We start from the raw sequence: 19,721 nt of genomic DNA, 5'->3' as shown, positions 1-19,721 counted from the left end.
TCACTCTTCTAATAATATTGGTTGTATAATAAATGTTATTTAATATACAATGTTTGCTTTATCATAACTATGTAAATATTACCTGTTGTCAGGTACTAGGACTTTATATATATTTTCTCCTAATTTCTTATTCTTCCTGGACTTAGTAATTGCCTTGTTTTTCCATTTGCTTAGTTTTCTATGTCACTGCTGCTGCTGCTGCTAAGTCGCTTCAGTCGTGTCCGACTCTGTGCGACCCCATAGACGGCAGCCCACCAGGCTCCCCGTCCCTGAGATTCTCCAGGCAAGAACACTGGAGTGGGTTGCCATTTCCTTCTCCAATGCATGAAAGTGAAAAGTGAAAGTGAAGTCGCTCAGTCGTGTCCGACTCTTAGCCACCCCATGGACTGCAGCCTACCAGGCTCCTCCATCCGTGGGATTTTCCAGGCAAGAGTACTGGAGTGGGATGCCATTGCCTTCTCTGTTCTACGTCACTAATTCACTCTAAACTTTAAGTTTGTCTGAACAGTGTTTTTCTCATTATCGACTATGTTATGTAATCTATTATTTAGCACCCCCACTGGAAGATATTTCTCTCACAGCTTTTAAGCTGTTTTCCTTATCCTCAATTCTGAAATTTTATAATTTGTCTATTCTTTTTCCTCCTTCCGTTTATTGTGGTGGGTACTTGCTAGGCCCTTTTATTTATTTATTTTTTCTAATTTTATTTTATTTTTAACCTTTACATAATTGTATTAGTCTTGCCAAATATCAAAATGAATCTGCCTCAGGTATACATGTGTTACCCATCCCGAACCCTCCTCCCTCCTCCCTCCCCATACCATCCCTCTGGGCCGTCCCAGTGCACCAGCCCCAAGCATCCAGCATCGTGCATTGAACCTGGACTGGCAACTCGTTTCCTACATGATATTTTACATGTTTCATTGCCATTCTCCCAAATCTTCCCACCCTCTCCCTCTCCCACAGAGTCCATAAGACTGTTCTATACATCAGTGTCTCTTTTGCTGTCTCGTACACCAGGTAATTGTTGCTAGGCCCTTTTAATCTGAAAACTTATGCTCTGAAGTTCTGGACATTTGGGGGATATTAGTCTTTGGTTATACCCTTCCTTTTTCTGACTCCCTTTTTCTAGAACCACCACTAGTCAAATGTAGGACCTCTTAGACTAATTTTCTTGTTTTCAAATCTTTCCTCTATTTTCTCTCTTTTTGTTTTACTCTTTAGAAATTTCCTTGACTTTATTTCAGCAATGACAGTTTTGATTTCCAAAATCTCTTGTTCTCCAATTGTTTCTTATTTATTTACCACCCCATTTCAAATTTGAAATGATGCAAGAATGGTAAAAATAAACACCTATATATGCTTCTCCTGGGTTAGCAACTGTTACTTTTTCCACATTTGCTTTCTCTCACTTGATCCTATCTCTAAATTTATACTACTTTTTGCTAAATTATTTAAGAATGAATTGTGGACATCATAACATTTCACCCCTAAGTATTTCATTAGCATGTAACTCCTGAAAGGGCTTCCCAGGTGGCACTAGTGGTAAAGAATCCGCCTGCCAATGCAGGAGATGAAAGGTTTGATCCTTGGGTTGGGAAGATCCCCTGAAGAAGGAAATGGCAACCTGCTCCAGTATTCCTGCCTGGAAAATTCCATGGACAGAGAAGCCTGGCAGGCTGCAGTCCATAGGGTCACAAAAAGTTGGACACGACTGAGCTTGTACACACACACACCTGAAAATAAGGACATTCTCCTATATGACTGGAATACAACTATATCACACCCAAGAAATTCATCTAATTTATAGTCCATATTCAGATTTTACCAATGATCCCAATAATATTCTATATATATATATATATATATATATATATATTTTTTTTTTTTTTTTTTTTCCCCATCTAGGATTCAATCAGGATCAACAGGTTGAATTTGTAAGTTTTCTAGTCTGTGTGAGTGACAGTAACATTTCTAAAATATCCAGGCTTATTTTCTAAAGAATGCACTTCAAGTTGTATTTCTCTAGTTTTTCCTGATTCTTAGATCTAGGCTAAACATTTTTGCTGAAATACAATATAGGTGATGATATGTCCTCAGTGTATATTAGGAGATGTATGATATCAGTTTCCTCCAAGATGAATGATATTAAGTGATCATTTCTTTAAGGAAGTGTCTACCAGATTTCTCTATTTTAAAGGTATTTTTTTCTTTGTAGTAGAAAAGTAATCTATGGGTTAAGTGACTATTCTATTCCCCAATAGTTTTTTACCATATGGTTTTAGCAAATGATGATATTTATCTAAATCTTTTACTACAATGGTGGCTGTAAAATGATTTTCTAAACGTATCATTCCTTACATGTGTGTTAATATTCTTTTTTTTTTTTTTAATGAGTTACAATTACCATACAGAATTGGGTGGGATGGAGGGCCTTGAAGGAGAGGATATATGTATCAGATCAGATCAGTCACTCAGTCATGTCCGACTCTTTGCGACCCCATGAATCACAGCACGCCACGCCTCCCTGTCCATCACCAACTCCTGGAATTCACTCAGACTCACGTCCATCGAGTCAGTGATGCCATCCAGCCATCTCATTCTCTGTCATCCCCTTCTCCTCTTGCCCCCAATCCCTCCCAGCATCAGAATCTTTTCCAATGAGTCAACTCTTCACATGAGGTGGCCAAAGTACTGGAGTTTCAGCTTTAGCATCATCCCTTCCAAAGAAATCCCAGGGCTGATCTCCTTCAGAATGGACTGGGTAGATCTCCTTGCAGTCCAAGGGACTCTCAAGAGTCTTCTCCAACACCACAGTTCAAAAGCATCAATTCTTTGGCACTCAGCCTTCTTCACAGTCCAACTCTCACATCCATACATGACCACTGGAAAAACCATAGCCTTGACTAGACGGACCTTTGTTGGCAAAGTAATGTCTCTGCTTTTCAATATGCTATCTAGGTTGGTCACAACTTTCCTTCCAAGGAGTAAGCGCCTTTTAATTTCATGGCTGCAGTCACCATCTGTAGTGATTTTGGAGCCCAGAAAAATAAAGTCTGACACTGTTTCCACTGTTTCCCCATCTATTTCCCATGAAGTGATGGGACCGGATGCCATGATCTTCGTTTTCTGAATGTTGAGCTTTAAGCCAACTTTTTCACTCTCCACTTTCACCTTTATCAAGAGGCTTTTGAGTTCCTCTTCACTTTCCGCCATAAGGGTGGTGCCATCTGCATATCTGAGGTTATTGATATTTCTCCCGGCAATCTTGATTCCAGCTTGTGTTTCTTCCAGTCCAGCGTTTCTCATGATGTACTCTGCATATAAGTTAAATAAACAGGGTGACAATATACAGCCTTGACGTACTCCTTTTCCTATTTGGAACCAGTCTGTTGTTCCATGTCCAGTTCTAACTGTTGCTTCCTGACCTGCATACAAATTTCTCAAGAGGCAGATCAGGTGGTCTGGTATTCCCATCTCTTTCAGAATTTTCCACAGTTTATTGTGATCCACACAGTCATAAAGCAGAAATAGATGCTTTTTTGGAACTCTCTTGCTTTTTCCATGATCCAGTGGATGTTGGCAATTTGATCTCTGGTTCCTCTGCCTTTTCTAAAAGCAGATTGAACATCAGGAAGTTCATGGTTCACATATTGCTGAAGCCTGGCTTGGAGAATTTTGAGCATTACTTTACTAGCGTGTAAGATGAGTGCAATTGTGTGGTAGTTTGAGCATCCTTTGGCATTGCCTTTTTTTGGGATTGGAATGAAAACTGACCTTTTCCAGTCCTGTGGCCACTGCTCAGTTTTCCAAATTTGCTGGCATATTGAGTGCAGCACTTTCACAGCATCATCTTTCAGGATTTGGAATAGCTCAACTGGAATTCCATCACCTCCACTAGCTTTGTTTGTAGTGATGCTTTCTAAGGCCCACGTGACTTCACATTCTAGAATGTCTGGCTCTAGGTCAGTGATCACACCATTGTGATTATCTGGGTCGTGAAGATCTTTTTTTGTACAGTTCTGTGTATTCTTGCCATCTCTTCTTAGTATCTTCTGTTTCTGTTAGGTCCATACCATTTCTGTCCTTTATCGAGCCCATCTTTGCATGAAATGTTCCTTTGGTATCTCTGATTTTCTTGAAGAGATCCCTAGTCTTTCCCATTCTGTTGTTTTCCTTTATTTCTTTGCATTGATCGCTGAAGAAGGCTTTCTTATCTCTTCTTGCTATTCTTTGGAACTCTGCATTCAGATGTTTTTATCTTTCCTTTTCTCCTTTGCTTTTCACTTCTCTTCTTTTCACAGCTATTTGTAAGGTCTCCCCAGACAGCCATTTTGCTTTTTTGCATTTCTTTTCCATGGGGATGGTCTTGTTCCCTGCCTCCTGTACAATGTCACAAACCTCATTCCATAGTTCATCAGGCACTCTATCTATCAGATGTAGGATATATGTATACATACAGCTAATTCACTTTGTTGTACAACTTTGTAAAGCAACTACATCCCAATTAAAACAAAAGAAAGCATATAATATAAGTTTCAGATGTATAACAGTGATTGTTTTTATATATTATGAAGTGATCACCTAAGTTCAGTTACCATCTGTCACCATACAAAGTTATTATTGACTATATTCCTTATGTGTAAATTACGTCCCTATGACTTAGTTTGTACCTCTTAATACCCTTCACCTATTACATCTATCTCCCCACTCTCTCCCCTCTGGCAATCACCAGTGTGTTCTCTGTATCTATGGGTCTGTTTCTGTTGTTTGTTCATTTGCTCAGTTTTTTTAGACTCCACATATGAGTAAAATCATAAGGTATATATTTTTCTCTGATGTATTTTCATTTGGCTTGGCATAATACACTTTAGGTCCATTAATGTTGTTGTAAGTGGCAAGATTTCATTTTTAAAGAAGAGCTTTCCCTAAGCATTACTATAGAATTATAGATTTTCTTTTTATTCAGTGTGTTGTAATTCACAAGTATCATTTTTTTTAATGTTCAAATTATCCCACATTTGGCCAGTGGGAATCCACTCAAAATGCTCCTTGATTCTTTTTGTTGAGGAACAGCATTTTGTGTAAGATCTAGGTGCTAGTTATACTCATTACTTCTGGGATTTCATTGCTTCTAGACCTTTTCTTTCCCTGAACAGAGTTAGGAACTTTTTTTTCATCATAAACTAATATTGATAATTCTGTCCCAATATAACATCAAAAGGTTCTTCCTCCCGTTCTCCTATTCCATATCTCTATCTTTCTTCTCCCAAATAAGACCTTTATTTCTCAACAATATCAATATATTAACTCATATGCTCAGTCTTACGATATACAGAAAACAGTTTCAAAATAGCTACTACCATACTACCAACAACAAACGTACTCAAATCTGAGTTATCTTTATCCTTATATTCTACTAAGGCTAAAAAATAAGAGTAATGTGTGCAAAAGTTATTATTTGGGTTAGTTCTGCATTCTCTTTTTCTTCTGCATGGTTATGTTATCAATTCTTTATGCAGATAGTTTTACTTCTTTCCATTTGCTTTAAATTCATATATTTTTTTAAATTCAGTTTTTTTCACTCTCCTCTTTCACCCTCATCAAGAGGCTCTTTAGTGCCTCTTCACTTTCTGCCATTAGAGTGGTATCATATGCATATCTGAGGGTGTTGATATTTTTCCTGGCAGTCTTGATTCCAGCTTGTGATTTATCCAGCCTGTCATTTCTCATGACGTACTCTGCATATAAGTTAAATAAACAGGGTGACAATATACAGCCTGTCATACTCCTTTCCCAATTTTGAACCAGTCAGTTGTTCCATGTCTTGTATGCTTCTTGACCCACATACAGGTTTCTCAGGAGACAGGTAAGGTGGTCTGGTATTACTATCACTTTAAGACTTTTCCAGTTTGCTGTGATCCACATAGTCAAAGACTTTAGTGTAGTCAACGAAGCAGAGGTCGATGTTTTTCTATAACTCCCTTGCTTTCTGCATGATTCAGTGAATGTTGGCAATTTGATCTCTGGTTCCTCTGCCCTTTCTAAATGAAGCTTGTACATCTGGAAGTTCTCGGTTCACATACTGCTGACACCTAGCTGGAAAGATGCTGAGTATAACCTTACTAGCACGTGAAGTGAGCTCAACTGTACAGTAGTTTAACAGTCTTTGGCACTGGAATGAAAACTTACATTTTCCAGTCCTATGGCTTATACTTGTTAAGGTACTTTTAATGTTTTATATTTATAAGAAAAGGCTCTATGTACATGATGGCATACAATTGAAAAGTTTAGTAAAAAGCACAAGAGCAGATTTTACTTCAGATACTTAAACATCAATGAGATAATAAAGTATATTTATAAATCTTCCCACTTGAGACATTCTGGACAATCATACTGAAAAAAATCAGTTTACTCTTTAGTGAATATTAGCATTTTTGAGTAAGTGGTAACATAAAAAAGAAACAATATACATAACATGGAAGTAAACATCCTATAAGAAATTTTAGTGATGCAAAAAATTCTCTCAGTACAGAATGTAGAGGAGAATGCTTTTGCTCTCAACTCCCAGTACTTATGCTTTCAAAATGATAAAGAATTGAAGGTTTACTTGTTAGACAGTAAAAATAAACATAGAGAACATCATTAGAAATAATCAAGTACAAAGGTGGGTGGAGATAAAATAGCCCTACAGAGAGGAAAAAAGTAAAACTATTACAATTTTCAAATCTACTAATTGCAATAGTGGCACTCTGATCTGTTCAGAATATTTAGAGAGTACACTCTTATAGTAATTCCCTCAGAGAAATAAAGTAGGCTGTCATTTGTCTTAGTTTCTTCATGAGGAAAAATACAAAATAAAAATGGCCATGTTTGAAAATGACCACTTTATTTTATGGTAATTTTCTTTTAAACATCAAGGGTATGTGCAGGTATTAGGAAAATGAAAATATGAAATACACTGAAGACATTAAGCAAATATTCTGTACAGAGCAAAAATGAATGCAGAAAAATTGTTTTAAATACAAAACCTTTAAAACTGTTTCTAACATATTAGGATTTAAAGCTTTCCTCATCTAACTTTGCTTTTAAAATGTTAATAAAGTGTGAATTAAGCTCCTCATCCCTCTTCCTCCTCCTCCTTCCACCCCCTTTGCAGCCTCCACCTCCCCTTCCCTGCACCCGCTGAAGAGCTCTGGCAATAAGAGTGGTGGCGGTGGTGGCAGCAGCCCCCGCAGCTCCAGCTCAAGTCCATCTGACTCCGCGGCAGCCATTAGACCCCTGCACTCCAGCTCAATGGGCTGGGAGCCACTAGCTCCGCTCGGCCACAGAAACACCGCCCTCCCTTGGTGCTCCTCCCAGAGGAGCCAAGTTTGCGCTCGGCCTGCCTGCCCGGCTGGTGCTGCCCCAGCCCTCTTGGCCCCGCTGCCACGGGCTGTCTTGAAAACAGAAAGACTGAGGACCAGCACAACAAGGAGAAGGAGCAGCGTGAGGCCAACAAGATTAAGAAGCAGCTGCAGAAGGACAAGCAGGTCTACCGGACCATGCACCACCATCTGCTGCTGGTGGTGAATCTGGAAAAAGCACCATTGTGAAGCAAATGAGGATCCTGCATGTTAATGGGTTTAATGGAGAGGGCGGCTAAGAGGACCTGCAGGCTGCAAGGAGCAACAGGGATGGACTATATAACCTCTAGATGATGACTTCAATTTCTCATCTTCCTGGCTATGTCCTATCACACTTCACATGCTGGAACTGCCGGTCTTAGGAAGCCTGGAGAATCCCAGGGATGGGGGAGCCTGGTGGGCTGCCGTCTATGGGGTCACACAGAGTCGGACGTGACTGAAGTGACTTAGCAGCAGCAGCAGGAACTTCTAATAATACTATTCTGTTGTTGGGGGATGGGCCCCAACACCTAACCTCTAAAGATAACTGAAAAAAAAATTTTTTTAAACAAACAAACAACAACAAAAGTAATCCCTAATTGAAAAATATGTAGTGTATCAACTAACCAAAGCATCTAAATAAACAGTGACTGACAGCTTACTGTAACAAAAGTTGGCATTTGAGAGCTATGACCCCTCTCTATTGAACCATCTCCCTGTTAAACCACCTCCTGTGTACTTCCTAGATGCTATGCTAGATCCCTGACTGAACCCTACTAATACCTACTAACAGCCTGCTCTTCTATTGGTGACTGTTCTACAAGTAAAACTTAAGTATTAACAAATGTGATAAATAAAAATTCTCTGCATGTCTCAGCAAAAAAAAAAAGAGTGAATTAATACATTTTATTCATTTTTGTAAGTGGCATAGGTTGTTCCTATCAATAGAGGTAAAAATGGAATCCTATCAGGATTCAATCTTATTCAAAGAACACAAAGTCTAAAAATTTCTTTAGAAACAATGTAAGTTGCTTGTGTTTGCAACAATTTCTAATGTACTTCAAACACTGAACTTTAAAGTTAAATATCTTACCTGGTTCAAGACAATAATTTCATCTGCATCAACCACTGTTGATAATCTGTGTGCAATGAAAATAGAAGTTCTATGTTTCACTGCATCCCTCATGGCACCAAGAATAGTCTGCAAGTTTGACAACAAGAATAGTAAGCGGGGGAGATTTATCTATTAGGTAAATGTAAATTAAAAGAACCATATATTTTTTAAAAGAACATATAAAATGCCAGTTAATTTTGTTATATAAACTTTATACCACTACCAAATATTCTACCCAATCTAATAGTTACGAAGAAGAAACTAAATCAATCAGAGAGGGAAGGCAAATATGACCACATTATCATGGAAAAAGTTAAAGATAAGCAACCACTTCTTTAAATTAGTTTGGGATAAGGTGGAGATTTCCCATACTTAAAAACAAACAAATAAAATGAATCCACTGATGGCAGGAGCATAGTCAGATATGATGTTTATCTGACCAATGAGAGCAAAAACAAAATAAGGAGGCAACCAAGTGATAGGATGCAGAGAAATTTTAAAAAATCAAGAAAAGATAGAAGACTCAAAGAACACAGGAGCATTTGCTTTTCCTTAGTTCTAACTCAGAGGACAGAAAGATTGACAAGGACAACTGTTCATGTTTAACTTGAAGAAACTTCTTTTTCAGAAGTATTCTGACTTCTTAAGGTATTTTGGAAAATACACTTTTTTTTTTTTTTTTTGCTTACTGTCTGTAAAATGTAAGAGAGAGCTTCCCTGGTGGCTCAGTGGTAAAGAATCCACCTGCAAGGCAGGAGACACAGGTTTGACACCTGGGTTGGCACAACTCCCTGGAGAAGTAAATGGTAACCCACTCCAGAATTCTTGCCTGGGAAACCCCTTGGACAGAAGAGCCTGGTGGGCTACAGTCCATGGTGTCACAAAAGAGACACGACTTAACCAATAAACAAAAATAACAAAAAAGTAAGGCAGCTGTATATATATTCAGCTATACTTGGATACCTGGGTCTAAGTACAACTTGCTAGATGGAAATAGCAACATGGGGGATGGGGATAGGACCAATGTCTTCCTATAGGTATCTCTAATCACTATATTTATTAAAGGAATAAAATTACCTGAGTAGATGGTTACCCAGGAAAAGAAGACCTTAAACTTTACTATGGCAGACTGAAAATCAAGTGCAGACTGAAAATCTTCTAAGAAAAACTATGATGCTTGAGGCAACTCCTCTATCTTTACACTCAAGAACTTAAACTGCTATCCTAATGATGCTCTGGACCTTTTTAAAAGATCGATTCAAATTTACTAAATCTTCTGATAACTCATTCCCTCTTCTCTGCTGGCAATTAATGGATTATGCTCCTTGAGATAATAAAGGTATGTGACTCAAATAATGACTGTTGTTGGGACTCCAAATTTGCGATAGATGTGGATGACACATTTTTAGATTTAAAGTTCTTGTAAGCAGATTCTAGTCTGCTCATGAATGGGGTCTAATGCAGCTTAAGGTTCTCTTTAAATATAACAAATTGTCAAATTAGCTCAAGATGGCAGAGTAGAAAGACATGAGCTCACTCTTACATAAACACCAAAATCACAACCAACTGATGAACAACCAAAGGCAAAAAAAAAAAAAAAAAATCTTGAACCTAGCAAAAAAGATACCCTACATCCAAAGGCAAAGAAGATACAACAAGATGGTAGGAGGGGCACAACATGATAAAAATTATACCACAGAAGTTCTTCCACAGGAGTGAAAGTCCTAAGTTTCACGCCAGGCTTCCCAGCCTAGTTCCAAAGAGATGGGGAAAGCAGAAATGCCACTCTTGGAGGACAGACACAAGGTTGTGCGCACACCAGGACCCAGGATAAAAAAGAAGTGACTTCATAAGATACTATGCAAGACCTACCTGCTAATACTAGAGGGTCTCCTGCAGAGGCAGGTGGCAGCTGTGGTTCACTATGGGGATAAAGACACTGGCAGTGGCAGATCTGTGGAGTACTCATTGACGTGAGCCTACCAGGAGGCCACCATTAACCCCACCCCACCATATACAAGTGGCTTCAAGTCTCCATGAGCATGGCCCTGCCCACCAGAGGGACAAGACCCAGATCCACTCACCACAGGGCAGGAACTAGCCCCTCCCATCAGGAAGCCTACACAAGCTCCTTAGACAGCTGTATCCACCAAAGAGCAGAAGCAAGATGAACTACAATCCTGCAGCTTGCAGAACAGAAACCACAATCACAGAAAGTTAGATAAAGTGAGATGGCAGAGGAATATGTCCTAGAGAACAAGATAAAACCCCAGAAGAAAAACTAAGTGGAGATAGACACCTACTGGAAAAATAACTCAGAAAACGATAGTGAAGATGATCCAAGATCTTGAGAGAAAAAAAAAAAAAGACCAAAGATTGAGAAAATGCAAGAAAGGTTTAACAAAGACCCAAAGGAACTAAAGAACAGAGATGAATAATACAGTAACTGAAATGAAAAATACATTGGAAAGAATCAACAGCAGAATAACTGAGGCAGAAGAAGAGATAAGTGACCAGAAAGACAGAATGGTAGAAATCACTGATGTGGAACAGAGTAAAGAAAAAAAAATTGAAAAGAAATGAAGTTAGTCTAAGAGACTTCTGGGCCAATATTAAACATAACAATATTCACATTATAGGAGTCCCAGAAGGACAAGAGAGAAAAAGGACGTGAGAAAATATTTTCAAGAGACAATAGCTGAAAACTTCCCTGACATGGGAAAGGAAACAGTCATCCAAGTCCAGGAAGCACAGGGAGTCCCAGGCAGGATAAACCAAGGAGGGATATACCGAGACACATAGTATTCAACTTGACAAAAATTAAAGACAAAAAAATACTAAAAGCAACAAATAACATACAAGGGAACTCTTTAAGGTTATAAGTTATTTCTCAATAGAAACTCTGCAGTTCAGAAGGGATTGGCACAATATATTTAAAGTGATGAAAGGGAATAACCTACAACCAAGAATATTCTACCCAGCAAGGTTCTCATTCACATTTGATGGAGAAATCAAAAGCTTTGCAGAAAAGTTAAAGCTAAGAGAATTCAATATCACTAGACTGGCTTTGCAACAATTACTTAAGTTACTTCTCTAAGCAGAAAAGAAAAGGCCACAAATAGAAACAGGAAAATTATGAATGGAAAAACTCACTCCTAAAGGCAAATATACATTAAAGGAAGGAAACAATCTACACAAAAATATGATATCAAAGCCAGCAACTGTGAGAAGAGGAGAACACAATGCAGGGTATTGGGAACAAATTTGAAATTAAAAGACCCACAACTTAAAACAATATTGCTAATATAAAGACTGCTTTATCAAAACCAGGCTTCCCTGGTGGCGCAACAGTAAACAATCCATCTACAATGCAGGAGACACAAGAGACTTGGGCTCAGTCCCTGGGTTGGAAAGATCCCCTTGAGAAGGAAATGGCAACCCACTCCAGTATTTCTGCCTGGAGAATCCCATGGACAGAGGAGTCTAGTGGGCTATGGTCCATGGGATCACAAAAAAGTTGGATACAACTGAAGCAACTGAGCATGACACATACCAAAACCTCATGGTAACTACATACCACAAATCTAAAATATTAACAGATACACATACAAAAAGGAATCCAAACACAACACTAAAGTTAGTCATCAATTCACAAAAGAACAAAAGAGGAAGAAAAAAAAAAAGACCTACAAAAAAAAATCCGAAACAATCAAAACAGTGAACAAATGGCAATAAGGATATATATATTGATAATTACCTCAAATATGAATGGATTAAATGCTCCAACCAAAAGACACAGACTGGCTGAATAGATACAAAAAAAGACCACTCCATATGCTGTTTGTGAGAGACCAATTTCAGACCTAGGAACACATACAGACTGAAAGTGAGGGGATGGAAAAAGGTATTCCATGCAAATAAAAATCAAAAGAAAGCTGGAGTAGCCATACTCCTATCAGAAGCAGCAGACTGTAAAATAAAGACTGTTACAAGAGACAAAGAAGGATACTACATAGTGATCAAGGAATCAATCCAAGAAGAATATATAATAATTATAAATATATATGCATCCAATATACGAGCACCACAATATATAAGGCAAATACTAAGAGCCATAAAAAGGACAAATCAACATTAACACAATAATAGTGGGGGGACTTTAACATCCCACTCTCATCAGTGGACAGAACATCCAGACAGAAAATTAATAAGAAAATACAAGCTTCAAGACAGACTTAACTGAGATTTACATGACATTCCATCTGAAAGCAGCAGAAAATACTTTCCTCTTAAGTGCACAAGGAACATTCATCAGGACAGATCACATTTTGGGCCACAAATCAAGCTGCAGTAAATTTGAGAAAACTGAAATCATATCAAGCATCTTTTCTGACCACACTATGAAATTAGAAATCAATTACAAAAAGAAAAAAAAAACTGTAAAAAACAAAAACACCCAGAGGCTAAAATACATGTTACTAAATAACCAAGAGGTCACTGAAGAAATAAAATAGGAAACCAAACAATATCTAGAAACAAATGACAACGAAGACATGATGACCCAAAACCTTTGGGATACAGCAAAAGCATTTCAGAGAGAGAAGTTTACACAGCAATTCAGTCCTACCTCAAGACACAAGAAAAATAGCAAATAAACAACCTAACCTTACACCTAAAGGAGCTAGAGAAAGAATAACAAAAAACCCTTAAGTAGTAGAAGGAAAGAAATCATAAACATCAGAGCAGAAATAAATGAAATAGAAATGAAGAAAACAGTAACAAAGATCAATAAAACTAAAAGTTAGTTCTTTGAGTGATCAACAAAATTGATAAACCTTTAGCCAGACTCAAGGGAAAAAAAAGGGAGAAGATTTGAATCAATAACATTAGAAATGAAAAAGAAGTTACAACACTACAGAAACACAAAGGATCATAAGAAACTAATGCTGCTGCTACTGCTGCTAAGTCACTTCAGTTGTGGCCGACTCTGTGCGACCCCATAGACGGCAGCCCACCAGGCTCCCCGTCCCTGAGATTCTCCAGGCAAGAACACTGGAGTGGGTTGTCATTTCCTTCTCCAATGCATGAAAGTGAAAAGTGAAAGTGAAGTCACTCAGTCGTGTCTGACTCCTTGTGACCCCATGAACTGCAGCCCACCAGGCTCCTCCGTCCATGGGATTTTCCAGGCAAGAGTACTGGAGTGGTTGCCATTTCCTTCTCCAAAGAAACTACTACAAGCAACTATATGCCAATAAAATGGACAACATGGAAGAAATGGACAAATTCTTAGAAAAGTATAACCTTCCAAGACTGAACCAGGAAAAAATAGAAAATATGAACAGACCAATCACAAGCACTGGAATTTAAACTGTGATTAAACATATTCTAACAAACAAACAAAAGCCCAGGGCCAGATGGCTTCACAGGCAAATTCTATTAAATATTTAGAGAAAAGCTAACATCTATCCTTCTCAAAATCTTTCAAAAAATTGCAGAGGGAGGAACATCCCAAAGCTCATTCTACAAGGCACCATCATCCTGATACCAAAACCAGACCATACAACATGATCAAGTTGAATTTATCTCAGTGATTTAAGGATTCTTCAATATATGCAAATCAATCACTGTGATACACCATATTAACAAACTGAAGAATAAAAACCATATGGTCATCTCAATAGATGCAGATAAAGATTTCCACAAAATTCAATACCCATTTATGATTTAAAAAAAACTCTCCAGAAAATGAGCATAGAGGGAACATATCCTCAACACAATAAAGGCCATATATGACAGACCCAGAGCAAACATCATTCTCGATGGTGAAAAACTGAAAGCATTTCTGTTAAGATCAGGAACAAGACAAAGGTGTCCACATTCACCATTATTATTCAATAATTACTGAATTATTCCATTATTTGGAAGTTCAAGCCATGGCAATCAGAGAAGAAAAATAAATAAAAGGAATCCAAATGGAAAAAGAAGTAAAACTGTCACTGTTTGCAGATAACATGATTTTATACATTGAAAATCCTAAAGATGCAATCAGGAAACTACTAGAGCTAATCAAAGAATTTAGTCAAGTTGCAGGATACAGAAATCTCTTGCATTCCTATATACTAACAACAAAAGATCAGAAAAAGAAATTAAGGTGACAATCCCATTTACCACTGTAAAAAAAGAATACCTAGGAATAAACATACCTAAGAAGGCAAAGGCAATGGCACCCCACTCTAGTATTCTTGCCTGGAAAATCCCATGGACTGAGGAGCCTGGTAGGCTGCAGTCCCTGGAGTCGCAAAGAGTTGGATATGACTGAGTGACTTCACTTTCACGCATTGGAGAAGGAAATGGCAACCCACTCCAGTGTTCTTGCCTGGAGAATCCCAGGGACGGGAGAGCCTGTTGGGCTGTCGTCTATGGGGTTGCACAGAGCGGGACACGACTGAAGCGACTTAGCAGCAGCAGCAGTAGCAAGAAGGCAAAAGACCTATACGCAGAAAACTATAATGATGAAGGAAATCAAAGATGACAAAAACAGATGGAGAGAGATCAAGTTCTTGGACTGAAAGAATATTTTCAAAATGTTTATACTACCCAAGGCAATGTAGAGATTCAGTGCAAGCCCTATCAGATTATCAATGGCATTTTTCCTAGAATTAGACAAAAAATCTTAAAATTTGTATGGAGCCACAAAAATCCCTGAATAGACTAAGCTAACTTGAGAAAGAAAAATGGAGCTGGAAGAACTGGGCTCCCTGGCTTCAGACTATACTACAAAGCTACAGTAATCAAAACAGTTATGGTACTGGCACAAAAACAGAAATACAGACCAATGGAACAGGACAGAGAACCCAGAGATAAACCCACGCATCTATGGATACCTTATTTTTGACAAAGGAGGCAGGAATATACAATGGGGCAAAGATAGCCTCTTCAATAAATGGTACTGGGAAAATTGGACAGCTATATGTAAAAAAATGAAATCAGAACATTCTTTAATACCATACATAAAAATAAACTCAAAATGGATTAAAGACCCAAATTTAAGATCAGATACTATAAAACTCTTAGAGGAAAACATAAACAGAACACGCTGACACAAACTGCAGCAATCTCTCTTTTGATCCATCTCACAGAGTAATAGAAATACAAAAAAAAAATAAATGAGACCTAACTAAACACAAAAGCTTCGCACAACAAAGGAAACCATAAACAAAATGAAAAGACAACCCACAGAAGAGAGAAAATATTTGCAAATTATGTTACTGACAAGGGATTAGTCTCCAAAATTTACACACAGCTCATGCAGCTCAATATAAAAAAACACACAACTGAATCAAAAAATGGACAGAAGACATAAAGAGACATTTCTACAAAGGAGACTGATGGCCAAAAGGCACATGAAAAGATTCTTGACATCATCAATTATGCAAATCAAAACTACAATGAGGTATCACCTCACAATAGTTAGAATGGCCATCATCAAAAAGTCTAGAAACAATAAATGCTGGAGAGGGTGTGGTGAAAGGAGAATCTTCGTACACTGCTGGTAGGAATGTAAAATGGTACAGCCACTATGGTCAACAGTATAGAGGTTCCCTCAAAACCTAAAAACAGAGCTACAATATGATCCAGCCATCTCACTCCATCCTATAATCTGGAAAATAAAATGGTTCAAAAGGATATATGCACCCCAGTATTCATTACGGCACTGCTTACACAACAGTCATGGCCTGAAGCAGCCTAAATGTCTATTGACAGATGAATGGATAAAGAAGATATGGTATATATACACAATGGAATATCATTCAGCCACTAAAAAGAATAAAATAATGCCATTTTCAGCAACATGGATGAACCTGAAGATTATTATACTAAGTGAAGTAAGTGAGAGAAAGATAAACATCATATGATATTTATATGCAGAATGGGGGGAGGGTTAGATTGGGAGTTTGGGATTGACATGTATACAATGCTATATTTAAAATAAAATGTCAGACGTCCCTGGTGGTACAGTGGATAGGAATTCGCCTACCAATGCAGGAGACATTGGTTTGATCCCTGGTCCGGGAAGATTTCACATGCCATGGAGCAACTAAGCCTGTGCACTACAACTACTGAGCCTGCATGCCACAAATACTGAGCTCGAGGGCCTGTGAGCTGCAGTTACTGAGCCCAGGTGCCTAGAACCTATGCTCCACAATAAGAGAAGCCCGAGCACCACACTGAAGAGCAGCCCCTGCTTGCCACAACTAGTGAAAGCCTGCACATCACAACAAAGACCCAGTGCAGCCAAAAATAAATAATTTTTAGAAAAGTCATTCTATTAAAAATATATAAATAAAATTTCAAATTTTTAAAATAAATAAATAGAACAAATCCTCATGCTAAACAACTTAGAAACTAAGCTGTTTTAAACATATGGCAGAACAATTAGCATTCCCTGAACCTTAACTCCATATGCAAATATCAATATATGTCATACATGTTGTGAAGCTGAATTCAGCCCTATCCTTCAACAACATGGTTTTACTATATATTCAAGTAAAATGTAGGTGAATGGAGGCAACTGACAAATTACATCACTCTTATCTTCAGTACTTGGAGAAGGAAATGGCAACCAACTCCAATATTCTTCCCTGGGAAATCCCATGGACACAATCTTCAGTTCTAGATTAAGGGGATTCATTTATGATATTATGATTGCTGTCAAGTCTTTAGTCTAATACAAAGATGTTATGAAGTCTACTGTGGTTTCTGGGTAGTACCATGACATCAATTTTATAACATCTTAGAGCTTCACAATACTTGTTGTAAAATGAACATAAATTGATACCAGCACTGTAGGCTGTGTGTGCCAAGTTTGCACCTTAGTGAGTTGCTCCATGATAAGTGAAAGTTTTTCTGGTATGTACTGTATCAGAACCATTTACATGACTTGTTTCAATGTGTATTATGTGGCAGATTACGTGATTCCCAGAGCTTTCCAAGATGCAAACATTATACAATAAGAACAAAAGGTGCCACATAGTTTCAAAAGGAGATATATTTGCAAACAGACTTAAAATATGTGATAATGTAATGCAAACTGGCATTCTTACTACCAATACTTCCTTTATCGGAGAAAAGGGCTAAGCACCTCCTTTTGAAGCTCACTCCAAATACGAAAGAATGTAGCTACTTACTGAAATTTCCATGGAAAAAAGTTAAGCAATGAGAATTGAAGAGTTTTATGTTTTCACCATCATTTACCTCTTCAGTAATTGAATCTAATGATGAAGTAGCTTCATCATAGAGAATGACTGGGGGGTTCTTCAAAATGGCTCTTGCAATTGCTACTCTTTGCTTTTCTCCTCCTGGTAAAGAAAATTTTAAGATAGTATAATATAAAGACATATTTTATATTTCTAGTATTTCCATTAATCATAACCAACAAGTAATACCTTCAATATTTAGTTTTACTCTTGATTATTGTTCATTTTACCCAGTTTTAAGAGTCTATGTTCATATATAATATCCCTTGACAAACTATATTCCCTGGAACATTAATGTAATTCTGGATTCTGACTTCATGGCAGGTGAAAAGAACAAAGAGGGGAGGTGATAATTTTGATTCTAGAATTACTTCTCTCACCAAAAATATGCTCATGACATACATTATTTTATATGTACTTTATATTACTTCCCAATGAACAATGACTTCAGGTAGAAAAATTCCAATATGACAGAATACACCAAGCCAAAAACAAATTCAATATATGAAGTCTGAAAACTTAAAGACATGAAACTATGAATATCTAAATTTATTTCTTAATATAACAAAGTACCATTTAGCCAGTATTCTGATTTTTTTTTTTTTTTTACAGAAAGCTATTATTTTCACAGCACTCTTCTATGTTAAGCTTGTATCCTAGGACCTCTTATTTCACCTTAGTTCTTTGCTATAGGGCTTTAGCACAGCAGAATTTTAAAACAGAAAGACTACAGAGGCCCAGAAAAGTTAAGTGATTTGTTCGAGGTCACAGAGCAAGTTCTGGCAGAATCTAACAAGACTCGACTAATTCCCAGTCCAATGCTTTTTCTTTCACAATGTACAAACCCACAATTATTCCTAAATATACTCTAAAGAAAAGAAAGCAACCTTTCTTTCTTCATTGGGACTCTCATAGGTCTAAGGCCATCAATCTTACATAAAACTTTGGTTGGAAGTATAAGATTCCCTGGTGGCTCAGACAGTAAAGAATTTGTCTGCAATGCAGGAGACCAGGGTTCAGTTTCAATCCCTGAGTTGGGAAGATCCCCTGGAGAAGTGAATGGCTACCCACTCCAGTATTCTTGCAAGCTGCTAGCACACAGTATGTACCTAGTCAATGTTGTGATGCTGGTTTATAATGAGAAATAAGATTCATTAAAATTCATGTGGATATTCTTCATTCTCTTTTTCTTACCTTCATTCCTAATCTATAAAGCTCCCCCCCAAACTAAACTAGAATGAAGAGTAAATGCAAAGAGTGTAGCATGTTTATATAAGTTACATTAATACTTTCAGGCACTAGTTACACCATACTTTCAGAATTCAAATAATTCAGGGCAAAGAAACATTTTTCTGAATCCTCAAGAAAATTCAATCATTTTAGGATAATCCATTATAAAACTTAATAATCATCTCATAATTAAACACTTAAAATGCAGAAGCCCTAAAATTTACTTGGTCACTGAACCAACAAAGACAGGAAAATGAAGCTGGCTATAAAGAAGTATACCAAGTATAAGGAAGTCTGAAGTTATCGAAAACATTCCATAATAATCAAGAAATTATGAGGAGATACACTGCTGTGCTTAGTTGCTCAGTCATGTCTGACTCTTTGCAACCCCATGGGCTGTAGCATGCCAGGCTCCTCTGTCCATGGGGATTCTCCTTGCAAGAATACTGGAGTGGGTTCCCAAGCCCTCCTCCATGATCTTCCCAACTCAGGGATCAAACCCAGGTCTCCCACACTGCAGGCGGATTCTTTACCATCTGAGCCACCAGGGAAGCCCATGAACACTGGAATGGGCAAGGAATTGAACTGGGGTCTCTTGCATTGTAGGAAGATTCTTTACCAGCTGAGCTATGAGAAGATACACTATTTACTATCAAATTACTTGTCTCTATTCTTACTTCTTTCCCATATGAATGATGATCTTGGCTTTCCTTTAAGGTAAGAAGTTAACACTGA

At 37.7% G+C, this 19,721-nt stretch overlaps 1 protein-coding gene and 1 pseudogene across 2 annotated transcripts in view; one reads left to right on the top strand and one right to left on the bottom strand.

Annotated features, from left to right (window-relative positions):
- The window catches only part of ABCB7 (ATP binding cassette subfamily B member 7), a 147,176-nt gene that overhangs the window by 2,050 nt on the left and 125,405 nt on the right, over positions 1-19,721 (bottom strand). For both annotated transcript variants that reach the window (XM_061409679.1, XM_061409680.1), the window contains 2 exons: positions 17,755-17,858; positions 8,479-8,586 (listed from right to left, as the gene is read on the bottom strand). In XM_061409679.1, the coding sequence (XP_061265663.1) occupies positions 8,479-8,586; positions 17,755-17,858 (212 nt within the window). The remainder of the gene's footprint in view (positions 1-8,478; positions 8,587-17,754; positions 17,859-19,721) is intronic.
- LOC133242217 (guanine nucleotide-binding protein G(s) subunit alpha-like) lies at positions 6,512-7,871 on the top strand (annotated as a pseudogene).

The sequence above is a fragment of the Bos javanicus genome, chromosome X, assembly GCF_032452875.1.
Source record: "Bos javanicus breed banteng chromosome X, ARS-OSU_banteng_1.0, whole genome shotgun sequence".
In the NCBI taxonomy this organism is placed as follows: Eukaryota; Metazoa; Chordata; class Mammalia; order Artiodactyla; family Bovidae; genus Bos; species Bos javanicus.
The sequence above is the reverse complement of the archived record's forward strand: the minus strand, read 5'-3'. Positions and strand labels throughout refer to the sequence as shown.